The sequence below is a fragment of the Falco biarmicus genome, chromosome 16, assembly GCF_023638135.1.
Source record: "Falco biarmicus isolate bFalBia1 chromosome 16, bFalBia1.pri, whole genome shotgun sequence".
Taxonomy (NCBI): Eukaryota; Metazoa; Chordata; class Aves; order Falconiformes; family Falconidae; genus Falco; species Falco biarmicus.
In genome coordinates this window covers 7,194,083-7,219,775 of record NC_079303.1, presented here as the reverse complement: position 1 = coordinate 7,219,775, position 25,693 = coordinate 7,194,083, and the positions used below count along the sequence as shown (strand labels likewise).

Below are 25,693 nucleotides of genomic sequence, written 5' to 3'. Positions count from 1 at the left end.
GCTGATACTTCACCTTGGATATGCCAAACCCCCTTTTCCACCCCCTTTAATAAATCAAGTGGCCACATGAATAGAGTACAGAAAATTAACCCTTTTTATTGATGCATTGCAATTGTTCTACATTTTTACCATATTATGTAGAAAATACTTAAAATACAAGCTACTTTGTAAAACCAAAGACAAACATTGAATCCAAAGATAAACTATGTTTTCACAATGGACCCTTTTCCCATATAGTTAGTATTAAATTTTTAAATATCTATTTCTTTTGTTAAAATGATTTTTACATACCCCCTAAGTACATCAGCAATACAAACATAGATCAGTAATTGTCAGAAACTACCTGTATCTAGCGGCTTGTAAAAAGGAAGAGCACAACCATAAAAGAAAGTTAAATTTTACACAGTAACTAGCATATCAAATACATTTAATAAAGTAGGAATTCCATTGCAATATCAAGGATTCAAGCAGAAATACTAACATTACATATAATGTACTGCTACATGTAGTGAGATAGATATATTTCAAGCTGAATCTGAAATCACACATTATATAAAGTTTAGCAACAAACAACCATGTGGACATGCGGCACCATTCAGAAGTTTAAATAAAAAAAAGAAAGCAGGGCTGTGCCAATCCTGTCATTTAGAAGCAATTTAGTCTTGTGTACTAAAAGAAATTGCTCAGTCAGAGGTAAATTGCTGCATCCATCAACTAGGTGCTACGCAGGGAAGCCTCGGCAGTTGCCTCTGCAGCGGCTATCATAGCTGCGAACACAGGTCAGGCAAGAGGAACAACTGACTTAGTTCAAGAATCACGCAGACAAGTCTAGATGGGACCACACTCATCAAGTATTCAAAAGGTGAATCCCAAACTAGTTTTAAAATAAAAGGACTCCAATTTCTATCCAAAGATGGCACATTTCTTTACAGAATAGGCGTAGTGGCTCTGATGACGACAGTTAATTCGTTAGCCGAATTTGAAGGCTGGATATTGGAGGGAAGAAGGGATGTATCTCCTTAGAGCAGACTACCAGACACTTAGACTGGGCAGCACATACTGGGGCCAGACCGGGACCCACCACTCCTGCGGAGCCAGCACTGTGGTAAGACCTGGCCCTGCTGGGATGGGGTGGTGTTCGCTTGGCTTCTGCTGCGCATCACAGAGGAATTTCAGGGTAATCAAGAACCTGTTTTGAATGGAGTATGTTTCATTTTACTTATGCCGTTTCCATCTCGTCCTCCCTGTACCAATACTTTTGGAAACTTGGACAGTGGAAGAGATGACAACGTGCTTTGTGCACACACTTGACTGTTTAATTATGTAATACGGACCCCAAATGGTCATTTTAACCTGCTTTTGGGGGGGGGGGGGGGAGGTGGGCAAGTTCTTCTCAGAATTACTAGTAGATTCTGCTAGAGGTCTTTTTTTCCTGTTAGGACTTCATGGAAAACATTTTACTATTTGTGAAACAGGGAATGTTTTCCCAAAACACAGGAATGCGAGCTTATTTTGCCTTTGATGGAAAGGCACAACTCTGTACCCAAGAGGTATCTCAAGGCAAGTACTGAACACAAGCAATGTAATACAGAGAAAAGTAAGAAAGTGCCCACAGCAACAGATATCATCGTTTACACCAAAGATGTGGCATAGCAAGATCGGCTGGTTATCCGCACATTTACAGAAGTGCTCTGACTAAAAATACACTGAACAATGACGTCGCTAATGCTACTGTCCAGTTCCAAAGTCCTTGATCCCTCTATCGAAAGAGTTGCCAAACCTTTAAACAGTTCATCAATTTTGGGTCAGACCAGACTTTCTTCTATCAATAATGTGGAATTTCAGAAATTACTTTTGCGCTTCTTGTCACATACTGGTCAGAGAACTGGCCTCTTTTCCACTGGGACAGAACATAAACTGGGATTCAAGGTTACCAAAACCTCTTATTGCTGCAGTAATATGACCGCTCAAGCCAGTTTATCATCCATTTGGACAAGATACTTAACCTACGTACTGAAGATGAGAAATAATTCCTAGTACAAGGGACCCAAGAAAACAAAGTGTAGTTTAAAAACTGCACCGATTATCCAAAATGAGTATTTCCTCTGAACACTAACTAGGGCTAGAGCTGACAAACCTTCCCAACAACTCCACATTAGCAGTAGCATTACAAAACTTTTTAATGGTATTATGTGCTTTACAGCAGGCTCTCTTTGGTATAAATATTCTATCACCAAGCTAGCAATATTTTACAAGAAATGTCTGCTATTAACGTGGGGGAAGGTAACGCCATACTATCTAATAAAAAGTGATTGCACATATTTAATCACTTCTGCAATATGAGACTAAACATTCCAATGCATTCCCAGCACTACCTTATTCGAAATGCACTGACAGACATCTAACAGTACATGTGCCATTTCAAGGAAAAGCTTTAAGGAAACATCGCTTCACTCCGAACAAAAATGTAGCTTTTTATGATAGCATTAAAACTGAGAACAATGCACCTATGCAACATACTGCTGTTCTTGCTGTGGTAAGCTTAGTGAATTGCTTCAATTCGACGGGGGCTTGCTGGTCCCTCATAAGGCAAGCTCACTGTAAACTCTAGTCACACTACATCATCATTTAAGGCACTACAATAAGGGGACACACCAAACAACTCTTCATCACACATACCTGTGCAAAACAAATCAGAAGGTATCCTTTCCTCTCATGAAGCTCTACTCCTCTCTCAGTGCTACAGTGATGAGCTCTAACCATTGCATTATATCACATACATTCCAACATGAATCAATTCATTTTGGTTTAAATACAAAGGATACATCAACTCCATCCCCAGGAACGTTTAAGATTTAGACAAACACTAAGTACAGAGTTCAAGTATAATCACTACACATTTTGATTACAAAGACAGAACGTTTGGGGTTAGCAGGAAGTTTTGCTTGTTATATTTTTCTAATCAATATGTACATATTTCATTTTATGTAAAATATTAAAACACCACCAATACAAAACCTCTAAAATAGTTTTAAATTCAGTAATAAACTTTAAAATCTGGATTTTTTTTCCTTTTTTCTTTTTCTTTCTTCCTTTTTTTTTTCTTTTTTTGCGATTCCTACATGCGTGTACTGTATACAAGTCTTAATAAGAGCGCTTTAAAGTAGCTGTTGACATATCCAGGAGGATACGCTCACAGGAGTAAAAAAGGCTGTACACATCAATACAGTGATGTTTCATTGTATTTCAAATTCAACTCCCTCCTAAACAAATCATGTGAAGAAAAATATTAAGAAAAACAGAACAAAGAAAAGCCCTGTGCTTCTGTGAAGGAATCCAGCTCCGTTATAGGGCCAGCATCTAATAATTTGCAGAAACCAAATTTTAGATCAATGCTGCACTATTCATTCCCAACTGAAGACCACAGCATCCTGACAAAGCTGCTGAGTTCTGTTACACAGTAAAAACCTTGAATACAGTTTGAAAAACTTAGAAGAGTTCTGCAATGAATACAATAACAGGTCAACTGTGTTATGGAGATACAGAATTTTCAAGAAAAGACAACAGATTTCAAGGTTTACACAGACTCCTGAATATGTGATGCTGCCAGTATGAGGCTGCTGCCTCTACCAGTCCTTAAACAAAACAGAGGAGTAAACAAAAAAACCTTTGACAGTAACATATATGGAGATGTAATGGCTTTTGCAGAACCAGCAATTTGTTAAGAGACAAAGTAAGTTAGAGAAAAAATGTTAAAATAGATTTTAAAACTGCCCCAGCAACGTAACGAGATAAACATGCATTACATTTTTAGTGGCAACATGGATTTGTGCAAGCTGCTAAATATAATCTGCTAGTCTGTTTAAGTTATACAAGTTAAAAAAGTCATCAGGATCTGTCTTCCAAGATGCTGATTTCCTTTCCTCTTTTGATTAGCACAACATAACAATTTTAAATAAATGTGACCATGAACTTTTTAAAAGCATCTATAAAAAGTAAGTAAAATTTAAAAAACTTAATTAGTGACCCTCATACTGGTAACAAAGCACGCTGCTCAGTGATTGAACGCACTAGAGACTTTTTTGAATAACATACAACCACATCAGGGAGAAACAAAAACCAGACAGTCATTACCAGGTAAAGGTTCACCTGAAATCCTTCTCCAATCTCTCAGGCCTATTGCAGGACAGTGCTTTACTGGGAACTACAAGTACGAGTACTGGTTGATCTTTGTAGGGCTCAGCGGATATCCAGTGTAAATAGCAGATCCTCTGGAAGCACCAATATAGGACTGGGGAGCAAACTGGTGTTGGTACTGGGCAGGTGGAACATTTGCAGAAGTCAGCAGACTTGGACCAACACTCACAGGGACCTGGTGGACAAGTGTGCTAGGGTGGGCAGCGTACGTGGTGTGCCGCGAAGAGCCCTGAGGAGAGAAGAGGTGGGCGATGGAGGTGGTGGAGCCCAGTGTTGCAGCAGTGGTTGGAGCATAAGTGTACATATGTGGCTGGCTGGACAGGTGTGCGTTTGCCGTTGCTGCTGCCAGGTGGGGATGCACTGGGCTGCTGTGCTGAAACGTGTAGGGAGCCTGAGAAATAGTTGATGTGAGGGGGGCCACATAAGCTTGCTGCCTACGTGGGACAGCATTTCCACTTCTCTCCTGTGAGGCCAGCACTGTTGTTTGCTGGTTCTGCAGGGAGAAGAAGTAAAGAAGGTTAGTGGCTATCCTCAGGGAAAAGTGCAGGGGACAGGAGGTGAGCAAGGAAGGGTCAGTCAGAGCCTTCCGATCAGCACCTCCATGTAGCTGCAGGACTGACACTCCTAGAAATCCTCCCTTCCCAGCTCTGTGAAACCCTCACGTAAATTTGGGAAGGGTTACTGCAGTTCTGCTGAGGCAAAGGTTACACTTCTCCTCTACAGTGGGATCAAACTGCCACACCCGGGGTACCACAGTCCACGTGTCTGCAGATCTGAAGACTGACCGACCTAGCCCTTGAACTCCTCACACATCTGTTCTGCACCTCAGTGAGAGTGGCAGCAGGGCTGCCCCATTTCAGCACAACAAAGCCTGTCTTGTCCCCACGCCAGAAATTAACTGGAGGTGTTAATGCTTCCTCCCTTCTGAAAGGCTACTGCAGCTTGACCCAATGATCAAGAGTTGCAATGCAAATTGAAGTGAAACCAATCTCTGAAAGTTTCAAGGGAAGACAGGTGCTAACTGTTTAGTTTGAGAGACAAGGTCCAGCCTTAATCTCCTGGTCGGGCCTTTGCGAGAAGGTAAAGGAAGGTAAGGAAGAGAAGAATCTCCTCATACTGTTGAGTGCCTTCAGTGCTACTCTAATTCAGCAGCTGGATCCTGGTGTCGCTTTCCCACCCAAGTATCAAGAAGGCCTCGCTGCAAGACAGGTATGACTAGGAGCACAACTGAAGAATACGGACATAACCATGCTTCCTTCTCCTGCCCTCTGGTACAGGAACAAAGAATTTGTTATGAAGTTGAGAAACTTCACATATACTCCCTGTGGAGTTTACCCTACCCTGCACAGCCAAAGGACAGAATTGGCTTCAAAGAATTAATGAGGTAGCAGCTAACAATCTTCTTGCAATCAAGTCATTCTCCCTGCCGTACAGCACGATGTTTCTAAAGCAATTCTAAAGCATCATGTTCAAAGGTCAGCAAAAGCCATGCAGCACTTACCTGGCTGAGATTGAGAGGCTGCACACCGCTTGTGACCACGCGATGCGAGCGGTACCCAGTAGGTGTTATACAGCATCCTGACGACTGCCCGCTCACAGAGGCCACTGGCTTGGTCTTACTGGTGCTGCTCAGGATGCCTGAAAGATTTCAAAAGCTTAGCCCATGCTCCCCTCTCACACACCATGCACTATGATAACCAGCTTAGGTAACCAAGGACTGTACAGGGGCTATTTCCGTAACAGGGCCTTTTCTTCAATTATGATTTAAAATCTGATTGTACAAGAATCATTGTGAATTTTTACCGATCTTTCTAAATGCAGCCAAACATAGAGGAAAGGTAAATCTATCAATGAAACTGAAAACAGACCAAGGCTTGCACTCTCAGAACAGCAGCTGTGAAACCTAAAGCTGCTGAAGACCCACTGCAGACAGTCCAAAACTGTGAGAACAAAGCTGTCAGGGACAAGACAGCACCTGAGCCTTAGCAAAAACTACTGAGCACAGCAACCTACGAGAGCACGCCTACCTGAAGCCTGGGTAGCTACAATGCAGTCATTGAGCTGTGTTTTCAGTGGCGGCACAATGATAGTCCGAGAGCTGGAGCTGTCAGATGCTCCTCTACTCGGCAGCTCCAGGGCACCGCCTGTACTCCTGAGAGAGGAAAGTGGGTCTGTGGCATAGGGGCTGTTCAGGGAGGAGTCGGAATCAGGGGAGTCATTAACAGTAACGTAGCTGATCACATTGGATCTCTGCTTCATACCCAAACTGCAGGGGGAAAAAAAACAAAACAAAACGCAAAAACATTCTAGCTTTTCCCACAAGATGCAGGGGTTCTCCCTCTAGAATCTCATACCCTCCCCTCCATATCAGATGAAATTCTGGTTAACTAGAGACACAAACTGCAGACATAATGCAGAATTTTCTGTCTTACGCAGTGCTTCTTAGCCTAGCCAGGGCTTTGCATGTAGTGTTCTCCACTCTCCTTGACACTTGGGCTGAGCTCAGGACAAATCAGGACTGGCTGCTGAAATGATCTTCCTACCTGGCAGGTTTGTATTTGCTGTCCTCTTCCTCATCAGTGTCGCTGCGAATGGTGATGACGCTGACAGGTGGGCTTGGAGTGTCTGGGATCACAATGGGCTGGTGCTGTTCCTGCACTGGGACGAGCACGTTAGAAGAGGAGGAGGTGGAGCGCAAAGGACTGCTCCCAATGAGCGAGTAAACTTGAGAGGGCATGGTCTCTAGAGTTGAACTGGGCCTGATGGAAAACCAAAGCAGTATTCAGCTTCGTGTCAGCAGGCTGGGACAAACCAGCACCAGCATTAGGAACAGCCAGGCTCCGGCAGGCTGGAGCACATGTATGAGAAGAAACATCTTGAAACACATAGAAAGAACCTCAGCACAGACACTCATACAGGAGAATGCTGCAGAACACATCCCAGAAGAGAGCAATGCACTCAGTGATGCTCTGAATGGGACCGATTCATCCGAACACGGCCAGAAACCTGCCACCCCTTGTTCGACAGCTGTCAGCTCTGTCACTTCTATTGGTATGGCACCAACACACCCTGAATGTGCAAACCCCGCCTTTGACCAGTACAGTAAAGCACTTGGTCAACCACATCCCCTATACTCTCACCAAAATTAGCATTGCTTGTATCAGTGACTACAGCGTGAAGACTTTTTCCAAGATATCTTTAAAAGCAACTGCAGCACATAAAAAAGCTACACAGACAACACCACCATGATCAGAAGATCAGTTTTTCACACCATAACTAAAACCTCCACAAACACACCCACAGCCTTTCTAGGACCGGGAAAGGAAGCCTTACTTGGCAGCGCTTGGTGCTGGCTGCTTGTTCTTCTTTGCTGGAACATTGCTGCTCTGCTGCTGCCTAACAACATGAGCAACTCCAACATTCAGAGGCTGCGCTGTAGCTAATGTCACGTGGTTGGTCAGTAGTGATGGCTGTTGCATGAGAGTGCTATACTGATTTCCATGGGAATGTGCATTCCTGGAGCAGAAAAACAGAAAGAAAAAGACCCAAATCCCATGGCTACACTGCAGGAACTGCAAGCTGCACCGAGCACTGCGTGAATCTGAAGGGAAGGGAGAAATTCTGTACATTGCAGGCAGTACTGCAGTGGCACGTATTTCCATTCAGCACAGAGCTGGACCCTGTGCAATCCCTACCTCCAGTCAGCTAATTGCTGGCTGCCGCTGATCGTCTCTGGAATCACAGTCGCTGGCTGAACGGAGTTGTGCAAAGCAACCCCTGGGAGCTGCTGCCAGGTAGAAGGAAGCAGTATCTGCTGGGTTCCCCCAGGCCAGGCCTGCTGCAAAACAACAAACAGATACACAGATTCACTAGATTTCAGTTCCTACAGGTGAAAAGAGATTTGTTCCAAGCAACAAATGCACTTGTGTAGATTGTTAGCTTGCAGAGATAACAGCACATCATTGCACTTTCTCAAAAGGTCTCAGTACAGCAACAGAACAAGAAAACCAGAGATACAAGCTTCCCCTGACACTTCACTAACCTTCTGTATCACAGATGTTACCTGGGGAGAAGAGTGTTAATACTGTACTGCACAATGCAGCCAGATACTGTAAGGCCAGACGCAGCCTGAGTGTTCAGGACTGTTTCGGCATGTAAGTTTATGCACACTGCTCTGCTGAAGGATTCCAAAATAGCAAGCCAATTTGGTCCTTTCTGTTTTTCTGGCTTAAAGGGCTCATATTGAGAGAGCTGAGACAGTGTTACTGTTGTGGAAATTCACCCTACCTCAACTAAAGTATTTAAGAAAAACCACACTAAGAGAAACATTTAGTTACAAGGGAGATATGTGAAGATATTTTTAATTCATTAGTATTATTAATGTTCCTGTCCAAATTGACAAAACACAGGTTTTCTCTGGAAAAAAAAACCAAAACCAAAATAAATTTGGCAGTACAATATTTCTATGATTTTGAAAATACATGCCACTCTTTCTTGCAGTTTAAACTGCAAAACCATAAACACCTGCTGTTTTAAATAAAATATTTCTGCAAGTAACAGATCCACTTATTACAAATGCCAGTTCCAAACAAGAAGCCTCCAAAGCAGAGAGCTGCTAAAACCTCTGCCAACATAAGCGGAATAATAATATTAAAAAAAAAAAGAAGGAAAAAAAAAAAAAAAAAAGAGAAACATGTTAAAAGTCACACCATGCGTCTTTCCAAAAGCCAACACCTGCACAAGACAAAGCAGAGAGTTTAATACAGCAAGATATAAATTCCCAATGAGAGGCAGAAATCGGGCCTTCCAAGCGACGAACTGTTTTGACAGAGGAAGGACAAAAATATGCAAAGCTTAGCAAATGGCTAATGCAAACTCAGGGGAAGCAGCAAGGGAGAAGTGTCGGAAGCACTAAAGGTGAGCAAATTCACTCCAAAGGCTCCCAGAATCCAAACAGAAACAGTAAGTCCTCCAGAGAAACTCAGAATCCAGGCTCATAGTCTGGAGACAGCTGGCTCTGATCTCCACTGCTGTACAGCGGAGTTGAACGACAAGTCCACTGCACACACGCAGGAGAACAGAATTTGCCTGTTGAATCAAAAGCTCAAATACACTTTTGACAACATCACTAACAACTCGCTTGTGTCCCAAGCTCTGCTACAGTCACCCCTTGCCGTTTTCAGAGCCCAGATTGCAGCCTTTCAGCAATCAAAATTCAAAAGGAGGAAAGGAGATGCATCGCTGGGCTGATACACCCAGGAGAACCCCACTCTCCTGCCTTCCCATCCTCAGAAACCAGAAGCAGTTAACTTGGTTCAGAAGAATCCAAACAAGTGGGTTTTAATTTCCGTACAGGTATGACTTGAGCAAACTCCACTTCAGCAGAGGTCTCCCTCTTGGAAGAAAATGACACTCAAACTATGACTTTAAAGCCACAAGAAACAACATGATTCACATAATGGAATGTGCTTTGAAAGACATGTGAGGATACCAGCACGTAACTGTGCACTGCAATGTTTTCATAAGCTTCACTGATCTGATTCTGGAGTTTCACAATGACTTCTTTGTGGCACCTGCAAAGTTGTTCTGATGCAGGTGCCAAATGAATACAGAAGAGGACAATTTTGAAAACATACATTTCTTAAAGGTGTGTTTTAATTCCCTTCCCCCATACTTTTTAAAAATTGTTCCAAATAGCCTAACAGCTAGCTATTGCCAATTTGGATACTAGAGCTCACCTTTAATTTCAACCAAGAAATACATACGAACTGAAAGTATCTGTGAAGAACAGTATCTTTATCTGGATGAAGTAAGCTACCTGCGATTTGCTATAAATAATAAAAGGCCAGAAAATTATTGTCAGTGTTCAACAGAGGTTAAGAGAAATCGACTGCTAAAGCAATACATTAAAGAATTTGCTATCATTAGAGATTTTAGCCTGGGCTTAACGACCTGAAACATTTCTACATGCAAAGCAGCTTTACACGTGTTGAAAAACAAAACATACTGCTAACTTGCCAAGTAGTTCAAATTCTGGCCATCCAGGTACCTGTAACAGAGTCAAGCTAAAGACTGATTCCTTTGCATTCAACAATCAAAAAAGCAAAGATAGGATAGTAAGCAAAGAACAAGAACAATTACAACTCTTCTACAGTATCACTTAGAAGAGCTTTATAATACTAGGCTAGTAAAAAGTAATAGTCAATGGATCTGGATTCTTTACAGAGCCACACTAAACGTCAGAGTCAGACAGTGCTTCAGCAATGTTGGGGAGGAAAACAACAAGACATTAAGATGTAGCAAGAACACAGCCACAAGATGGCACATGCTTCCATGCCCTCTGCAAGTCTAAGTTAAAACAAAAACTCAGTTAGTGAACACAATCAAGGGAGGCAATTACCAGTACTGCTGCCGTCTGTTCTACTAGCGCTGGCCGGCCGGCTGCGCAGTTCAGAGTAAAGGGGACCGCATACTGCGGCGTGATGGTGGCTACTTGAGGATGAAGAGTTGCTACCATTAGTGGTGTACAGCTTCCCTGAAATGTAGATCAGGCAGTGAGTGAAACACACGTACTGATGCAGGTAAGTGGGTTCAGCAATAGGGCCAGAAAAGGTTTCACCTCACTGGCATTCTATGGTGCTTGAGCAGACTCCAGAATTGCAATGAATGCAGTGAAACCAGAAATACCCAGACCCTCCGGGCATGTTCCTCTAAGCACTTACATGTCCCTGAGGGGAACACGAAGAACAGGGAATTTGGGAACAGGATCTCTCCGATGACACATTTAAAAAGTAAAAACGAGATAGTGTTCAGCTATTGATACTTGACTTGGTCCCAGCAAGTCACACTACATATGCTGCGCTAACTGTTAACACAGACTGCACCCCTAGCAGGATGCAGCATTTACTGTTGTACCTCCAAACTCACACACAGTACTCTTGGAAAAAGATAAACTATGGGATTTACTAGAAGGCACGGTAGGTCTTTTGTGTCATCAAAGCGCAAAGTTACCTGTGATGAAACTATCAAGACACATATTAGTCCATCAAATGTCCAATTAAAACTAGATTCTTAGTGTACAATTTGCACTCTCAGGAAAAGCAGGTTTTTGATTCCTGTCAGCCTCCTTCAAGTATTCTGCTTTTTGGATACCATTACCTGTATAATTATGCTAAACAAACCAGATCACAGAATGCCACCAAAATTATTTAGACCAAACAATCTAAAAATTACTCCTCTACAAGTATGTCAGTAAGTACAATATACTGCACTAATAAAATGTGTGTTAATGTCAGCAGAAACTAAAACTATCCAAATAAATAAAGTGTACTTAATTATAAAAGCATTTACAAATTTTCAGTGAATAAAACCTGTGGCTCACTGGGAACTGGCTACATACTAAAGCATTACTAATTGGAAATAAAAATTGTTTTACTTTACGACATACTACTACTATTTACAAAATAATTTTTTAGAATGATTTATGAATTTTGCTGTCGTGTACAGTTTAAACTGCAAACAACAGAAATAATTATGTCATCACTTTGCATCAATTCACACTAATAATGTAACTAATTAAGAATTCAGAAATAATTTCATTAATTTAAAGATGGAATTTTAACATGAGTAATCTGTGTTGCCACTTCTGTCCACTGGGTTCTCACTTCTTACAGAAATTATTTCTTCTAAAATTTGCTGCCATATTTTTAACATGTAGGCAAAACCGTACACCACTACCTACAAGGCAGTGTACACCTGTGAGAAAATACAGCCTGTTTTTAGCAGCAGCAAACTACATATTTATTCCCGTTATTAAATAAAACTCCTAAAAGCAGGGAGGGACATAACATAAAATAGTTTACACTTCAAATATTACAGAAAAAACAAAACAAAAAAATGCTGTCTTAGAAGTGATGTGCATTTAACGTTTCAGAGTTAAATGAAATTGCACTCACCCCAGCACCAGAGGGGCAGTCAGGTTCTCCAGGATGGTGGCAGGAGTTGCAGTTAATTCTATGGGTGTTTGGGGTTTTTTTGTTTGGTTTTGGTTTTTTGTTTTCTTTACCTGCGTGAGAACTCCAGACTGGATCTGCAGTGGCTGTGCTGCAGGTGCCTGTGGTACAATTGGGACAGCGTTCTCCATCCTTACTGGGAACCCAGAATGCTTTGTAGTTGCCTGAAGTCCAGCTGTGGAGGACAAGAATACATCACTGCTAAGCTGCTTTATTATTCTTTTTTCTTTTTTTCCCTAGTTTCTTTCCAAAATCAAATTTGTACCAGGTAAGGGCAGAAGACAGGGTCAGATGAAGAGAAAGAAAAGCTGTTCCCTTTGTCAAAAGCGTACTAATAAAACACCAGCTGAAGTAAGTACTTCTGAAGTCCCAGTATGCCAAAGGGCAATGATGGACAGTCCTCAAAAGCTTGGCTCTGTTGAAGTCCATAGTCATGTTTCCAGAAATACAGATAACACAGACATCTAATTCTGTGTGGCTTCAGACTATGTTCAAAGTTCAAACCTTATACTTATACCAGTTCCACTTCATCCATAACCGTACATATCAACACAATCCAGATATAAGCATAAACAGGGAGCTTTCAGGATTAACAGACCCGTGCTTGTGCTAATCTTTTTTTTTTTTTTTTTTTGCAAGCTGTGAAGACGTGCTGCAAACAAACTACACAGCTGTATCAGTGCCTGTGAACCGAGACTCAAAGACCAGACATTCACTCCTGACGTACAAAACACAGCATGAGACTTTCTTGTTTTCAGATAGGTCTGGCTCCTCTGTTCACTGCTTTCTGTGGAATGCTGTTGTGTTCAGTTTGGGGGGAAAAACTGGTTGGGCAACCAGACCAAGACTGCAACCTAGGCAGGCAAGATACTGTCACCTGTTCAAGCATGATCTGGAAGAGACCCAAGTGTCTACACATGTCTGACCTGATTCTGCACTTACATCTGATGCAAGAGGACAGAGTGGTCTTCTGCACTTTCTCAATTTAGTGCAAATTACAACTTCTCTTTTCTACCTAATAGAAACCACAGTATCACACAAAGGGTTTTTCCGCTTACTTTGAAAAGCAGGGGGACAAACAATGAACGTTTGCTGGAATGGGTCAGCCTGCGTGCAGATCTGGGTGGTTCCAGGTTGCAAGGAAACACTCTGTTGTGTCACTCCTGCAACTGGTGCTGCAGATGATGGATACAGAGCAGACTGATAGTTTAGCAGCGAGACATCTGAGTTTGCCAGGGAAAGAGTAGCAGCAGCAGTAGAATTGGAAGCCAATACACTGGCCTAGGAGGGAAAAAAGAAAAACAAAAAAGAAAAAAAATCAGATTACTTGTTATAAAACAACAGGAACCATCAGTATCATACTATGAAGTAAGCACCAGGAAAATGTTTCAGGTAAAAACAGAACCTGTTTTTAGGTTCTGTCAGAAAAAAACAGAAATTGCAGAAACTTTACTTATGTTCCTCAACTGATAGGCAAATATGATTTGGTGAAGTAAAGAGACTGCCTTGGCCTAAGTTTTGAAGAACTGAATTTCAAGACAAGACTATAAATCCTGGGGAGTAATTTAAAGACAATGGTTTTGCAGAACAGGATTTGGTCTGATGGAACAAAATTAAGATGACTCTGTTTCTTTGATTAGTATAAAATAGCTAAAAGATGCTATACCTGATTGTGTACTGTATTGAGCTGGTTGTTAAAGCTCATCGTCAGATTTGTGCTTGTATTAGGAGCAACATGAGTCATGAATGGGCTTTTAATCTGATTCACTGTATCATACATGTTAACTCTTCGCTTGCAGATCTCCATATTTTGAAAGCAAGATTTCACACTGAAAGACAATGACAGAAGGAAAATATCAGATATGTAAAACCAGTACAACAGAGACAGAACAGATTCCCATCTTTGTGCACATGCCTTTACGTTTAGGTTTTGGCTTTTTTTAAACCAACAAAGGATGTCCTAAAACATGAAAAGGAAGCTTATGAACATTCCTTTGCTTATACATGCCATCACTATTTTCAGATCAGCCAGAAACTGCAGAAAACAGCATTGACAGAAAGCAGAAAAGTGCAATGCCGTGTTTCCAGTAAGCCAATCCTGAAACAAAATAAGAAATCTAAGGAAGCCTACTGATTACTGTGTGGGAAATCCAGTAGGTGTGTCATTGTAACAAAAGGATGGTTCAAAGTCTTCAGTGGAGTAATTCTCTTGTCTGCATCAATTGTCAACATTTTCTTCAACAAATCAATATATTCCCTTCGGTCAGCCTTCTCTGCCAACATGTCAGTCCCTTCTAAGTCTGTAGACATATTCACCTTGAAAATAAAGTGAGAGTAGTTCACACAAACATAAAATTAATCGCTACATAACAATTCAGTAATTTCACATCATGCAGAAATATTTATTGAGCACTTCTGTTTCTTAGCCAGCTTAATTACAGACACTACAACGCTAAAACACAATCTTTCCCTTGCCCATTCTATGAAAGACAGTCAAACTTGCACACTGATTTCTCACTTGGTCTGTTCAATAGATACCAACCAGGCTTCAGTCTCCACTGCCTGGCAATATGCCCATATTTTCTGTGTGGGGCTATAAGGGGCTGGCAAATCAGAATGGCAAGATTCTATATTCTCTGCACAGACGAAAAGTGGTAACAGCTATAAAAGCAACAGAAAATTAAGACCAACATATTTCAAGACTCAAGGCCTCATGATATTTCAAACAATCAGATATTCCTTCATTTTACTTCTGAAAACAGAATGAAAAAAATAGAACGATCTGTAGTTCCTGTCAACACTTCCGAAGTCCAGTAAGAAGCCCAATCCTGTAAACACATCTGAAGGTGTTCAGCTACTGCTCCTACTACTCAGCTACCTCTAGTGACAACAGGCTACGCGCACTTGTTGCATCTACCAGATCAAGGCCTAAGAAAAAACAGGAAATTTCTTAACAGCTTCATAATTAAAATTTTGAGGGTCTTTAATACAGTGATTTCTGATGCAAATTGGCTCCATGGAAAACCCATATCAGTGCTCTCAACAGCATGCAGAAGAGGACTACTGCAGCACAGGAGCCTCTTTTAGGGATCCCAAATAATGTATGTAATTAATATGATAGTTATCCGTGTGTTACAAGATTTCCACACACCTGCGCCATATCATCCAAACAGTTGAATATATATTTCCGAGCCTCTTTTGATTTTATTCCTGTCTCCAACTCATGCTCTTCTGGGGTCTATAAAAGAAAGCAGTTGTTAATACAAAGATATCACATACTGATAAAGAAAAATCAGCAAGAAAGAGTTAAGCCAGGTGATCTTTCGCCTCTTTAAAACAAATCAAGTGCCAGTAGGCCAAACCAAAACACCCATGGCTTCTCATTTCCTCAGCTGGAAAGATCATTCATCACAAAGCTAAATTAACAGCAGGATGACTTAATTTCAAGGCTTCGTTAGGTAGTGCAGTAGCCAGAAGAACTGAAGATATCTGATTTAGGAAAAGAGGCTATAAATATTTTAAACCCCTCTTTTACAAAAGAGGAAGAAAGGCAAAATCCCCTTCCTTCTGCTGCTCAGATTTAAAGGCAAATCAAGTGTATATCTGACTCTTTCCTGTCCTCTGCCAATACATAAATAAATTTCTGTTAAACTAACACAGACTATCATGAAATACTCCCCGTTTTACTTTTTGTATTGTCAGGAGATGACACACTTCACCAAGACTGAGCAGGCCGTAATAAGTAACCATTATCTCAATTACTTTAACACCCACTCTTTGCTGGTACTATCATGCACAGCTGCTATTGTTAAGATGAGTACCAGGAGGTCTGTACAGGTTCTGAAATGAAATACACAAATCAGCTATATTTGAATGGCATTTCACATCCAGTCTTCACTCAGAATGTTTTCACAGAACACTAAAACTAGGTGTAAATTTACGTGAAGCCCTCAATGAACAAAAGAGAACTGAGAATTAAAAAGACAAGACAAACCTTTAGCCTCCAAAGTGGGTATCCCAAATTTGGATCTCTGTTAAAAAACCTGCTTGTTTTCGTTCCTGCACTGAGAAGATACTCTGCTGGAAGGCCTTGAGTTTGTGAAATATAACGGATCTAGGAAAGAAAATTAAAAAGAATGAGGACTCCCAATATAAAGAACTCATAGCTAATGGAGTAATTATCAGCCAGGTTTGTTCACAGCAAATAGGAAATAACATGTAAATAAAGAACGCCCAGATAGTCCCTTTAATTTTGCACTTTCAGCTATCTCAAGCATTTATAAAGACACCTAACTTTTTCAATCATATTATCTGCAGAAATTTTAGGTTTTAAATACATCTTTCTTATGTTACAGAAATATTATTTGTACAAGTGTATGTGAGCAGCCTGTAAGCTTTTGATATGTGGATAAAGTAACACCAACAGTCTAAGTAGTACATATTTTAAGAGAAAAATACCACCATGTACGTATCTGTAATTAAACATATAAGTATCCAAACAACATTGCTGTGGCTGGCTACATGTACTCTAGGTACATGATTTAAGAATAATGTCATGGTGAAGCTCTCGCTGACCAAGAAAGCAAGGCCAAACCTACAGTACAATCAGGTTCTTATATTCTCAGTAACATTTCATGTACTTCACATGTAACAAAAAAGTGGCTCAGAATTTCGGAAAATGCACCTGAATAGTTGTGATGGTATCAACAAAACACTGGTAAAGAGCTAACAAATAAAAAGGTATGCTCAAAAGGAAAGAAAAGAGCAAGTTATGAAAAAGCACAATAATAAGCTCTTTAAAATATTCCAAATATTGCCCAACTGCTAACGCTATTTGCTCTTAAGATGTATGGTGAGAAATGTGACATTCATGACTTTAAAGAGGTCATGACTTTCAAAGAGGTCTACTTTAAAAGTTTAAGGAAAAAACCTGTTAAGTCTGATTTATAAAATGAGGACTGGAAACACAGTGTTAAGGTAACTAGGTTTTGTTGGAATTAACAGCTATAGGTCCTTTAGCATGTCACATTTCTTATTTGCAAAACTCCTGCTATGCCACTGTGGCGAAACAGATGAACATTGCAGGGCACTTAACTCACTGTTCCAGCTTGTGATCCGTATGAATTTATTGACTCACTTTTCAATTACGCCAGTGTGAATCTGAGTGTCTGCAAGCGAATATTTTTTGTATCTACACAAGAGTTCAGCTAAAAGTTCTGCTATTTTTGTGAGACATAACTCTTATTTTACAGCCAAAGGGTGTTTCAAAAGTAACTGTAAATCCCATCCCAACCCATAAACCCATTCCTGGAGAGGTCCTCTCAGAAGACCTGCCTGAGCTTTTACTTGCTGCTGCAGAATCTCAGAAAACATGAAAGCAAGTCATCCCCAGTTTTTGAGGGCAATTCAGATATCAAAGTCAACCACATGAAGTCACACCTCACGCTGCATCACAAAGGACTGCAAAATCCTATTAAGCAATGGAAAAAGCACCTCCTCCCCACCCACCTACATGACTAGATAAGGTTCTCAGAATTACACAAAAGTCAGTGTGCAAGGAAACCGCCATGCTGTACCTCAGTTATTTTCTAACTTATTTTGCTCATTAAGGTATCACTGTGTTTCTTTTGGAAATTTACAGTGCCGGGAAAATGTAAGTTTTCAAACTTAGTAAGTTTTTGTGTATTTTATCACACAAGGAAAAGTATACCAAGCACTGTAACAAGATAACACCATAAAAACCACAGTGGAAAAGTTACCCTCAAAAAAACTCTTATATAGACTTTTTGCCCTTTTATAGGCAACTGACTAGCCCAGGTAATAATGCTAAAGTATCCACGGAAAGAACTAATTAGTTCAAGAAGCCTTTTCGGACTCTTGCCCTTGTTTTTCAGGGACAGCTTGGGGCTCACACTTTGCGTTAAAAATGAGGGCTGCTGTAGGTATTAAGAGGCCATTACTGTCTAACATTAGTGTAGGCTCACGCTGTCCCCACACGGAAAAACTGCCCTCATAGTAAAATTACAGAGAGCGTTTCAAGTCAGGGCACACACCTCACTTCTGTTTTGACAAGAAGGTATTTCAACAGCTTTTGGGCTTGGAAGCCAGGGGTTAACCATAAATTGACTCTCTATATTGGGTAACTACCTTCAACTGAAGTTAAAACACAGAGAACTCCACGCTCTCCTGTACAAGAGAGACAGGCAATGCGAGTATCTCTGAGAGAAAATGAACTTAAGATGACAGATAACAGTGATTTGTACTAGGTGAAATTTGATGTAGGATACACTGGGTTCAGAGGGTCCAAAGACAGATCAGTGTGGTTTCATATGAACATCCCCACATCTGCCCCATACTCTCACCTGATCGTACTCAGATGCTCCCGGATACAGAGGCCAGCCTAGAAACAGCTCCGCTATCACACAGCCCAGTGACCACATGTCAATAGCTTCACAGAATGGTAAACCCAGTATGATTTCAGGAGCTCTGTTGGGAAGAAGAAAAAAAAAAAAAAAAAAAAGAAAGAAAAAGTAAAAACATCCAACTCTGAAAGCACGCAGCTCTTTCCCATAAAACACTCTGGATAATGTCCCTCCTCCTCTCCTTCAAGCACAAGTAAATCCATGTGAAATGAAGTGATTCACTTTAAAGCAGAAGATGTTTCCTCAAGTGGCCTAACAGATCCCAACCTTTTTATCACTTAGCAGCACAGCTGGATTCGCTTTATTGACATGGTGCCCTCCAACTCCTAGGCGGCCTTTATGCAGCTGTAAGATGAAGTTACTCCTTCAGTACCCAGTTTAATTACACCTGACAGCATGTATGGTGTGAGGCGTCCCTGAGATGGCACACAACCTACCCTAACAGAACTGGGAAGAAAAGTTCTGGGAAATGGTGCTCAGACTCTTCTCGGAAGGCCTCAAGATCACAGGTAACCAGCTGCAGAAGACTGCCTATTCTCGTGTGGAAAAGAACAGCATCTGCAGAGCCAGAAAAAGGAACCCTTCAGAGAGCTGCTTAGGTTTTCACTCAGGGTTTGTTTGGAGAGGTTTGAGTTTGAAATGGATGGAGAGAACACAGCTGGAGACTGACTGCTTTGTAAGGTTGTGTTACAGGTTTCTGTGCACTGAACCACACCTAATGCAAAATTTACCTGTCTGGCCTAGCCTTTACAAGAAGATGATGAAAAAAACTCAAACTCCAAGCAGGGTTTGCTTCTGCAACAAGGTGGAATTTCAGGGAGATTTCTGTCCGAAACTGACTCAGAACACAAAAGGATGGTTTAGTACAACTCTTCACCTACACACAGTTCTGAAACAAACCAATGCCCTTCCGTCAGGCTAAATTCTGGTCATATATTTGCATAGAGCATAAAACCGAAGTGCTGCAAAAACCATGTGAGATTGTGTGGGATTTTACTCCGGAAAGTACAGGAAACTCAAAAACCTTGATCTTCTTCATGCATAACTAACACAAGCACAAAGGAAGACAGAAAAGTCCTAAACTCCAGGCTATCTATTTTCTGGTTGTGACTCCTGTAGCATGCCCCAGGACCTGCATGACATTTCTTGCGTTATAGTGTGGATATTTCAATTAAACAAAGGCTCCGAAACCAGTTCTGACCTTTCTACAAAACTCTAAAAGAAATACCCAGGGCTTGTACAACGTACAGGTACCAATAGATCTCCACCAACAGACACTCACCTTCCTCCACTGTTCAGCCTGAACATACCTCCCAATTGGCTCGTACATGGCAAGAAGTGACTCTCCAATTAATCACCCTTTGTGTCGTGGTGACATAGATTCAGCTTTTGTTTTAGGTGACTACACAATTACCATTAGCCAGTCTCCAAAACAAATGCATTCATCCCAGTTGCCCAGGCACAGTGCCCCTGAGAAAGCACAAGATCTATCAAAAAGATAGATAGCTGAACCAGCCGGTTGCTGCAGTGGTCATACCTATTCTCTATTGTTCAGCTTTAAAGCACAGAGGACCTTCAGTTATGTCTGAGCCCCTCAAAAACAGAGCCCTGATATAGCTTCGGTAATCAGAATAATAGATTATCTAAGCTAATACATTCCAACCCTTGCTCTACCTGACACTGGCCTGTTTCTGCCTTCTTGTTTGTCTATCCCTGGCAGCAGCCAATTTTGCAATGGTTTTGCATACGTGAAAATAGAAAATTATTATGCAAGTATGATAGGTATCCAATATTTGAATGCTGAGTGTCCTCCTAAACATTTATATTTTAAAGAACTACACTAGAATAGATCCAACTTTCTATAGGCCAATAGCTGCAGCCAAGAGGAACCCACTTCTCTAGTACTTTGGCCTTCACAAGCAGAGCAAGCATGATGTAGTCATTCACACAGGATTTTCAGAACCCTGTGTGCCATCAGTTTTCTAGCCATTGTCAACTGTATTGATTCTCCTGATTATCCTACTTATGCAGGTATTTCCAATTTAGATAGGATCGGCCCCAAACTTGTCATATAAGGAACACTGCACACAAGTTTTCTCTGTTTGGGCTGGCAAACGAACTAAAATACAAGTGGTTTGTGGAGTAAGCAGAGCATGCTAGCCCTTCACATGTGCATTAAAAAAATCCCACTGATTCCAATGGGAAGAGAAGTCAGTGGCAACAAAAGCTGGATGTGACGGTTTGTTGGTCTTTACCTACATACTGGAATAGACTTAGGTACTTCAATACCAAAATGACAGCAAGTTGAACTCTGCATTTTATTCCCTGAAACTAAATAAACTAATTTCTCACAAGCCACCTGATTTCATTTTGATTGCAGGACAGAACTGGTAAATCAGAATCTCTCTCACCCCCTTTTACACCACTGTAATCAGTGGCCTTACGAGATGCGAGCTGAAACAGGACAACAGGCAGAGGTCACTTTCATAGCTGGTCTGTAGGGGATTAAAGTGATTTTACAATCTTAAGCTCTTTGAAATAAAAATCAACAACATTCATTCTTTGCACACATGCCTGCCAAACTCTTAACTTCCAAAGCTGGCAAATATGCTCCAGCACTCTCAGAAGAGAGAAGACTCACAGCAGCTACAGAAAAAGTCAAGACTGACTTTCAGCATTTCAAAACACACCATGCTTACACCTGGGTCTTCAGCCCTCCCCCTTGTGAAGAACGAGAGTAATATGAAGCTTGTACAACCAGCAATGCAGAGAATAACACGATCACCACTCAGAGCTGGATTAGCAAGCAGAGTTAGATTTGGCAGCACGCACTGCTGCTTCCCAGGCCAACACGACTGGGGCAGAAGTAGGTCATGTAGCCCAAAGCAGACCTAAGAAATACTACTGCACTCTGCAGGCTCCCTCAGTCTGTTCAGTCCTTCGGCTTCAGTTTGCTAGGCGCCTCTACACTGACCCACAGGAAACATCAGGAGGTAGGGATCTGAGTAAGACTCACATGATGGCTCTACTTACATGACATAGGACACAAGTAAACCTCATTCTCTGCAGAGCAGGGGGATCGGTCTTCACAGGGATCTTTCATTTCTGCAAGCTGTCTGCTTACTTCTATTGCTTATCCTCCCCAAGGAGGACAAAAGCATCCCAACCCTTCCGCACCTGACATAGCCAGCACATACTCTAGTTTTCAGGTCAGGAATTACTGCTAACAGATCTCAGGACTGCCACAGAAACTAGTCACTGCATAGAAGCATGACTCCTAGAGTTAGTCCACTCCTAGTCCATGCCTGGCTTCAGAGTCAAAGAATTCTTCACAGGAACTTCTACCTGTGCTTTAAGTCAACCATATTCCAGCAGTAAAACTGCCCCTCTTGACCAGGGTTACAGGGCAGAGGCAGCAGTAACGCCTGTGGAGAGAGGGAACCTGCCTCAGCCCTGAACACATTTGCCTGGACAAACCCAATACTACATCCCAACTGGACGGTACTGCAGGAACCACACACTGCGACCAATGCAAGCCATCCAGCTGCCAGAAGTACAGTCAGAACCTGGAGCGAGCAGGGCTGTTGGACAAGATGACCTCCAGCAGCACTAAGCAGAATTAATTAAGGAAGGGTTTTTTCCCTTCAGGGTGTGGGGGTGTGCTTGTACATATTTTTATATATATCTATATATATCTCAGAACATTCACCTTACAGTACCTGAGTTTGGATGGTTTAGATGTCTCCACAGGAGACAGAGGTAACAAAAGTGCCAGCAACAGGTACTAAAAACAAAAAAGTGAACACAGAAGAAGAAGTCTATTTCTAATAGCTGACAGAGAACTGAATGAAGAATTGGTCTATGCTGTTTAATAAAAAACAGCAATGAAAAAAAAATTTACAACATGGAACTCATCTGAACACTAATTTAATGTGAACATGGTTAAATAATCAAGTTCTCCCACAACAAGCTGGTTTCTACACTATCTCCATAAGTTCCTAGACTATGCATTTTAGTAATCATCACTATTAAACTAATTACATATCACTAAATATTAGATTTCCACATCACAGCATTCTTTAACTTCAGTCAAGCAGACAGTCTTAAATGCTGTTTAATCTCAGGTTATTTGCCTTTCTGGCAGTGTCAGTCACCCCGCGTCAGGGAGGCGGAAGTGGCTTGGAGTTCAGCGCCATACACAAAGATGAAGCAGACAGCTTCCTTCCAAGCAGCCCCTTTAAGATACTAATCATCCCTTGCTGCTTCTGCCTCAGCCAAATCTGGTTTTTGCAATACCAGAAACTGGAAAGCACTATATGCCTCCCCAAACTCTTTTGATCATGTGTGGCAAGTCAGATAGAGCAGATTCGTGATCAGTGGTCACCTCTTTCAATGCAACAACAAAATTGATAATGTGTTTTAGACAGTGAGCATTTTGACAGAACTACGGCACACAGAAGACAACTGCATTACAAAAAAAGAAGGATCAATAGTATGGAATTGGAAAGACTAGTACCAACAAGCTGAGTGAAGACTAAGAGGAATGGATTAAGAAAAGTCTGTATCACATGAAAGAAATGGCACAGACAGCTGGTACTCTTGTGTTGAGGAGTAAAAAAAAAAAAACCCAACCCCAAAACAAAGGGGAGAGGGATACAGGGAGTATGAGGAACAAACAGAACGAGCCTACAAGCCAGGGCTTTAAACTGAAGCTAGGAAGACGTGAAAGACATCAAACAGGGCAGACACACAGGGTGGGGTGGAGTGTCTCAAGTCCTCTTGTCTCCCAGCTGGAAGGACTAGATACTAGTTAAGTTTTGCGTCGAGTGAGCTCACATTCCACTGAAAGCAACCCTGACAACACAGCACAGCCTTTTTCATGTTCCTTTAATGCCAGAAGTTCTTTCTGCATCCATTTATTGAAGTCTACTCCTACTTATATTGAAATACACACTATTAACAGAACGAAGCTGGAAGAATAAGTGAAAGAAAAAGCACAGCTTTCTTTAGCTACACAGTTTCTTGACTTTTTAACATTTTTGCCCACAGTTTATTTTTAATTCTTAGACAGGAGTAGGCTAGAAGCCACTTCTACATTTTGCTAACGGAAGCAGAGATCTAGCTCATTGCTGTTTTAAAAGAGCTACAGGTCTCATGAAAGCTTGACTTATCGAGGGTTGACATAGGAAGTCATGCGTTCGTGAAGTGGGTTCGGAAAAAGATGGGAACAGAAGAAACAAGACAAAAAGAAACTGGCATGCCTTTGACTTCTCTCCCTTTTAAATGATCATGGCTAATGAACTAGTTTCAGGTCATGGCAAACAATCCAAAACGTACTACTTAATTACCAGCATACTACTTCCCCAGTCTGCTACTTCACACATCGTCACAAACTAGTGACAGGGTAAAATCAGCTTCCTGCACTAATCTGGGATAAAAGGTAGGTACGGGACTGCATATTATGTCACACTCACAAAGCAGAAGTTCTATTTATTTACATACAAATTTCAGAAGAAATCTCCAGGAAACATGCTGGACAGTGGACAGGCTGATCATTTCCTCCCCCTCAACTGGGATTAGACCTAACGGCAGAAGAGTTAATCTTTTGTGGAAGCAAACCCCTAGCACCTCATCAGTATCAGCTTTACTTTGCTTGCACAGCATATGAAAGTGAGCGCACTGTCAGCACTTACCTGTAATAGCGTGACTGCAAGTAAGTGGAGCACACTGCTTTAGACACGTGGCTGGCTGAACCAAAGTCTATCACCTTCACTCTGTAGGGCTGTCTTGCAGGATCCACCAACATGATGTTCTCTGGTTTCAAATCAGCATGTATCAGACCTAAGCTCTTTAACTTCATCAAGGCAGTAGCCACTTGCTGCAGAATTGGCCGGATGTATTTCAGGGGCAACGGACTGAACTTATTTTGCTTTAAGAAATCATATAAGTTCTGTTCTAGCATCTCAAATACAAGGCATGTATGATTCTTGTGTTGAAAGCACTCATAGGAGCGAACAAAGTTATATTCGTCAGCATTCTCACTGCTCAACCGAGAGAGGATGCTCACCTCTATCTGGCCCTGCCTAGCATAGGAAGGATGGTTTTTTAGGATTTTGATGGCTACAATCTCCTTCGTGCTACGTTTCCAGCATTTCGCCACCTGCCCAAACGTCCCTCGGCCCAGGAATTCCAAGACCTCGTAGCTGTTTGTCATAGAGCACAGGATCTCATGCTGGACCAGCTGATAATCTCCTTCACCACTGGAACTGCTGCTTTTAGTGGTTACCGTGGTGGTTGTGGCCGCAGCACCCACCGCAGGTCTGTTTTGCAGCATGAGAGGTGGATGTTCCTCAATTATCTGCACACTACCGTTGCTGTCGACCTCTTCACTTTTCCTTTTTAATCCACATTTTTGGTATGGTTCCAGTAAAGAAACGTTGCTCCTATGCGTTAGGGTTTGGCTGTTCTGGAAGGAAGCTGTGGCGCTGCTGCCTGTGCTGTCAGCTGCTGTAACCACAATGTGCTCAACCGAAGGAGCAGGGAGAAGGAGGTTCTGATCGTAAGCAGGGATGCTGAAACTGGCTACCTGATGAGAGGAGCTTGCTTGCCCTTGAGCTGCTGGGAGGTTTTTGCTGTGGGTATAATACTTGTCACTACTGCTCTGTCCTGAAACATCCCAGACAGAGGGCTCCACTTTTAGTTTCTTGGCACTGCAGAAGGCACTCGAGGATACTGACGGAGGGGAGAACACCTGCAGCTGTGAGGCCATACCTGAAAAGGGAGAGATAGAACGCATTAGGACTGCTTAGCAGCAGCAGGCTGTCGCGGGATGGGATCCTCCATCGCACAAAAACCAGAATGACAAGTATTTTTCTAAGCACCGTGTGGTGCCTGCCGCCCAGGAAGGCAACCTTTTGAACGGCGGATCCCACGGGCACCCACGGAGCAAGGCTCTCTGGCAGAACGGCTGCGGCTGGCCTTGCTGCCCATGGCACTGGCAGCAGGCCGCTCTGTATCTGGCTTGCTGAAGGCCAAGGAAATCCGGCACGAGAGGGAAAACGG

General features: G+C 41.9%; 1 protein-coding gene across 3 annotated transcripts; it reads right to left on the bottom strand.

Annotated features, from left to right (window-relative positions):
- Positions 1–71: 71 nt before the first annotated feature.
- On the bottom strand, positions 72–25,693 carry HIPK1 (homeodomain interacting protein kinase 1). Of its 3 annotated transcripts, none has more exons than XM_056361541.1 (16): positions 25,543–25,693; positions 24,325–25,402; positions 18,572–18,695; positions 16,204–16,323; positions 15,361–15,447; positions 14,341–14,525; positions 13,876–14,038; positions 13,268–13,490; positions 12,263–12,384; positions 10,598–10,732; positions 7,893–8,032; positions 7,531–7,713; positions 6,741–6,956; positions 6,225–6,463; positions 5,699–5,835; positions 72–4,690 (listed from the first exon to the last, which is right to left on the bottom strand). In XM_056361541.1, the coding sequence occupies exons 1-16, from the start codon at positions 25,619–25,621 to the stop codon at positions 4,205–4,207; spliced, it is 3,717 nt and encodes a 1,238-aa protein (XP_056217516.1). In that variant the 5' UTR covers positions 25,622–25,693; the 3' UTR covers positions 72–4,204. The 3 variants fall into 3 exon arrangements, with proteins under 3 accessions (XP_056217516.1, XP_056217515.1, XP_056217517.1); XM_056361540.1 differs by having other exon boundaries at positions 7,893–8,035; positions 25,543–25,692; XM_056361542.1 differs by lacking the exon at positions 10,598–10,732 and having other exon boundaries at positions 7,893–8,035.

What these genes read in the sequence shown, in the direction of transcription:
- HIPK1 (XM_056361540.1), bottom strand. Translation starts at nt 25,621, where the DNA reads ATGGGCAGCAAGGCCAGCCGCAGCCGTTCTGCCAGAGAGCCTTGCTCC. An exon ending in ACCCACTTTGGAGGCTAAAG is followed by an intron (nt 15,448 to 16,203) that starts GTTTGTCTTGTC and finishes TTTCTTTTATAG; the next exon opens with ACCCCAGAAGAGCATGAGTT. An exon ending in CAGCAATTAGCTGACTGGAG is followed by an intron (nt 7,714 to 7,892) that starts GTAGGGATTGCA and finishes TTTCTGCTCCAG; the next exon opens with GAATGCACATTCCCATGGAA.